The sequence below is a fragment of the Aegilops tauschii genome, chromosome 7 (assembly GCF_002575655.3).
Source record: "Aegilops tauschii subsp. strangulata cultivar AL8/78 chromosome 7, Aet v6.0, whole genome shotgun sequence".
NCBI classification, from domain to species: Eukaryota; Viridiplantae; Streptophyta; class Magnoliopsida; order Poales; family Poaceae; genus Aegilops; species Aegilops tauschii.
Window position 1 is genome coordinate 131,573,080 of NC_053041.3, and position 4,721 is coordinate 131,577,800.

Below are 4,721 nucleotides of genomic sequence, written 5' to 3' on the forward strand. Positions count from 1 at the left end.
TGTGAATTATTCATACATGTAAAAATTGTGCGATCTTGGGAATCCCAAGATGTCACTCGTTTGACATGCGACAAGCTCATTTTGGCGGTACATGCGGCAGTTTAGGCCTGACCTACCGACGATGGCTGAAACGAACTTCTGTTATTATGACACCACTATTAAGAGCTCGCCTAGGCTGCGTCCGAACTTCTGTTGTACTTATCTGAACTTCTCGTTCTTTGGATTTGTTGGTTGCGCGCATCGTCTATTGGTACTAGCAGAGGGTTGGATATTTTTCTCTTGTAACCACTTCCTCCACCCCATATTAATTGACGCTCGAACAGATGTATCTAGACGGTAGCATGCTATCGTCTCGATACGGCTACGGGAGTGAATGAAGCCCCTTTTCTGAAAACACACATTTCTACTAATTTCTGCGTCGTTACGTGAACATGAGAATTCGAACCCAGCTGGCCTGGCGGGCGAAGTTACTGCTGCCATGACTCCCCCCTCTTTAACCCATTGATTGATGACTAGCCAGTAGAGTTTCGGGAAATGCTTGGCACCGTCGTCGGACCGCGTCGCGGGTCGGCACTCCGTTGCCGTCGGTGACGACATCCAGGCGGGCATTTCGTACCGCCGGGCGTCTCCTCCGTTGCTGGCCTGCTGCCGGCACAGGAAGCAGAGCAGAGCTGACAGGGGAGGCGGGCCGGAAGTGGATCGGCAACGTCGACGCGCACGTCCCGGCCCGGCCGGCCACGTTCCCCGAGCCGATCCATCGAACGCTAGGCTAGAGCTCGTGGCGCCCTAATCAAATTGAAGAGAGAAATTTGGGTGCACGGGTGACTCGGGATCCATCCATCCGTCTCCGTCGACACCACACCACACACACCAACTCCTCCTACTCCTACCAGCACGCACATACTCTAGCTAGGAGCACTGTGCACGGGTGGTGCGCGCCGCGGGCCAATGCATGCCGAGCTGACCGGCTGACCTCACCCCCCACAGACCTGTACCCCGCTATAAATTGCCCCGCCCGCGAGCTCATCTTCCATCGCCGCGTACCGCAGTCGGAGTTCAGCAGCCACCCACCTGCCGAGTGCCGAGCCGCAGCCTCACACGCACGGTGCGAGTACGTGGTGAGAGCTGTGCGCTCGTGCCTCGATCCATCCCTCAACCCTCCGTGTGTGTTTGTAAGGCAGCGAGAGCAGCCATGGGCGTGGGGAAGAAGGTGCTGAACGACGTGAAGCCGTACATGATGATGATCCTGCTGCAGATCGGGTACGCCGGGATGTACATCGTCTCCGTCGCCTCGCTCAAGCGCGGCATGAGCCACTACGTCCTCGTCACCTACCGCAACCTCGTCGCCACGCTCGTCATGCTGCCCTTCGCCCTCTTCTTCGAGAAGTACGTACTGGCTACCACCAACCTCCTAATCTCTACCTTGCTTCTTCCTCCACCCTCATCTAGTCTTCTTGCGTGTGCATGCATGTCAACTGCTTGCCTGCATGCACTCTGTCGGAGAAGAGAGTTTTACATGCATGCACGCACGCATGCACAAGGGCAAGGGGCAGGGTAGCCTAGCCTAGCTTCCACACCAATGTTTCAGAAGTCCAGTTCGTTTTTGTCTCATCAGTTCCAAGTGTAGTTATTAACTTATTATTATCATCAGCCAAAGTAAAATGGTTATCAATGTTATCTGTTCGCACTAGTAGATAGTTTCAATCAAATCACTACGTAATCAAGCACTAGATGCACAGTTGCACACTGGTGCGAGACACCAGGAGCGCAAACCTATCGCATCCTACCTAGCGATGCATGCCCAGGTCTTTCTTTTTGAACCACAGGTATATTCATTCACGTCGGCTTTTCTCGACCCCTTTCCTTTCCGGCCGTGACATCGGTCAGTCAGGAGTCAGGGCGCCTCTGGACTAATCTATGCCCAACCGACACATGCATGCACCCCGACAACCTTTGCTTCTATGTGGTGTGCGTGTAACCGCACTAGTGTTCTTTCAAGCAAGCAAAGCTTTTATTAGCTTGATGCCAATTCCTAATGCCCAGCTCTGAGCTAGCTGTGCTTTCGTTTCATGCACGATAAACTGGCCGTTGCTAACTTGTCTTTGGCGTCTTGTATGGAGTAGTAGTAGCCGACAGCGACTGACTGTCTGTTGTGCTTGCGAAATTGCAGGGGGACACGGCCCAAGATGACACTCCGCATCTTCATCAAGATCCTGGGGCTGGCGCTGCTCGAGTACGTGCCATGCATGCTTTTACTTACTAGTACTGTTTTTATTTACAGTTGTGGTAGTACAACTACAACCAGCTGTCAGTCATTACTGTGCTACTAGCTAACAATATTCGCGGGTTCCCAACCTGCAGGCCTGTGCTTGACCAGAACCTGTACTACGTGGGCAACAAGCTGACCTCGGCCAGCTTCTCGTCGGCGCTGGTCAACATCCTGCCGGCCGTCACCTTCATCATGGCCATCGTCCTGCGGATGGAGAAGCTCCGCCTCCGGAGCTCCCACAGCCAGGCCAAGGTCGCCGGCACCATCTGCACCGTCATCGGCGCGGTGCTGATGATCATGTACCACGGCCCCGTGGTGCAGTTCCCGTGGGCCAGGGGCGCCCACCACGTCGACCAGGCCGCCTCCGCCGCCGCCGCCCAGAGCAGCGCCACCTGGCTCAAGGGCACCATCGCCATCATCACCAGCTGCGTCGCCTGGGCCGGCTTCTTCGTCCTCCAGGTACGCTCACACCGGCCACGCCGGACGCCATTAATGGCAGCAGCAGCTAGTAGCTTTGTTCCCTTGCATACGTCCGTACCTAATTGCGCCGCTCACAAATGCATGCATGCAGTCGAACACGCTCAACAGCTACCCGGCGGCGCTGACGCTGACGACGCTGATCTGCGCGATGGGCACTGGGATCAACGGCTCGATGGCGCTGGTGGCGGAGCGCCACGACATGAGCGCGTGGGTCATCGGCCTCGACACCCGCCTCTTCACCGTCGTCTACTCGGTAAGCAGTGCCCCCCAGTCAAGCTGCATGCATGCAGCCGGCCAGTCGACCCCATTAGAGCAGTTATCAACGAGCTAATGGATGAATTATGCGCATTCGCATGCAGGGCGTGGTGTGCTCCGGCGTGGCCTTCTTCGTGCAGGGCATCGTGACGGAGACGCGCGGGCCGGTGTTCGTGACCGCCTTCCAGCCCCTCTGCATGATCATCACCGCCGTCCTCGGCTCCGTCATCCTCAAGGAAGAGACCACTCTCGGAAGGTGATTACGTTTCATCAGTAAACTCTCTTGATATTAATTAAGATAAGACCCGTCGCAATCGCTGCAGGAGTAATCGGTTAACTAATAATCTCGTGGTTCTCATCTCAGTGTGATTGGCGCGGCGATCATCGTGCTGGGCCTCTACTCCCTCATCTGGGGCAAGAGCAACGACATCATCGACAAGCCCGTCCACTCCGTCGCCGAGAAGCTGGCCCTGCCGCTCACCTCCGTCAACGGCAACGGCAACGGCACCAACGGCACCAACGGGACCAACGGCGGCAGGCACGTCAACGGCGGCCAGGTCGCCCACGACGTCGAGACGCCGGCGGTGAAGGGCGCGATCTGCCACTAGCGACCACCAGGCGGCATCTCGCGCGTGCGCCCACGTACGTACTACGTGCGTTTCTTCGGTCTCGTGTATGGTCAAGAAATCTGCTCTACGTGTGATGCAGAAAGGAAGTTGCATGTGTCGATCCACGGTCTAGTTTCTTTATTTTGATTTCGCATTTTGACTTTGAGCGACCACATAAATTTACGAGCTCCTTATTACTCTTTAGCTACTACCATATGTAACTTTGATCATTGGACCTGCTTATGACGCGCATGCATGTGTAGTCCTGCTTCGCTCTGCTATCGAAGAGATGTGGAATCAATCAATATTAACGACTACTTTCGATTCAACTGAGCACCGATCACTCGTCTTTATAGCCCACTACTCCTAACACTAACTCCAGTTGAGGAAAGCAAAGTGCCGTGTCCTTCCTGTGTGTGCAATAATCAATAAGTAGTACTCTTGTTGTAGCAACTAGCTAGTAGCTTAACACTACTACTTGATCCTACTTGATTCGTGCGCCGTGTTCCCTGGCATGGAATCCAACAGTATCCCAAAGGTGGCGTCCTTTGAATCTACACACGTCGCCGTCTGCCTTTCTTTCCCTTGTGCATGCAGGCAGCCTTTGGCGCCTCTTTCCGGCAGGAATAATTCGTGTCTTTAGCTCAGTGCCGGCTGACGCCGATACGAGCATCGGCCCGGCTTTGCTGGCAACTAATTGTCGTACGTCCACGATCGATCGTCTTATCTCTCTCTATTATCATGGCCGTGCAGGACAAAACTCCTATAAGCTAGTCGCCTGTAGGCTATAGTGCTCGCTCGCTACTCGCCAGTTGTGATTTCTAAGCCGGGGATATGGCCTAGAAAAGCACGTACCGGTGGCAGAAGAAGACGAAGATCATCACTACTCTTGTTGGTTGGGCCCTTTGGCGCATGCAGGACGATCGACGTAATCGGAAAAGAGATACGGTGTGTGGCGAGTTGAGAAAAGAGACGCCTTTTCTGATCGATCGTGATGTGGTAGATGGCTTTGCCGATCTGCAACGGAACGACGAAGTGTGTTGCGTTGCGTACGTCCGTGGAAAAATGCACGCACACGGCGGTATCGGGCACACATGCATGCAGCTCGA

At 54.7% G+C, this 4,721-nt stretch overlaps 1 protein-coding gene across 1 annotated transcript; it reads left to right on the forward strand.

Annotated features, from left to right (window-relative positions):
* The first annotated feature begins 349 nt into the window (after nucleotides 1-349).
* On the forward strand, nucleotides 350-3,941 carry LOC109765691 (WAT1-related protein At1g44800). The gene is made up of 6 exons (XM_020324474.3): nucleotides 350-1,386; nucleotides 2,171-2,233; nucleotides 2,362-2,728; nucleotides 2,841-3,002; nucleotides 3,109-3,260; nucleotides 3,369-3,941. The coding sequence occupies exons 1-6, from the start codon at nucleotides 1,193-1,195 to the stop codon at nucleotides 3,610-3,612; spliced, it is 1,182 nt and encodes a 393-aa protein (XP_020180063.1). The 5' UTR covers nucleotides 350-1,192; the 3' UTR covers nucleotides 3,613-3,941.
* Nucleotides 3,942-4,721: the final 780 nt, after the last annotated feature.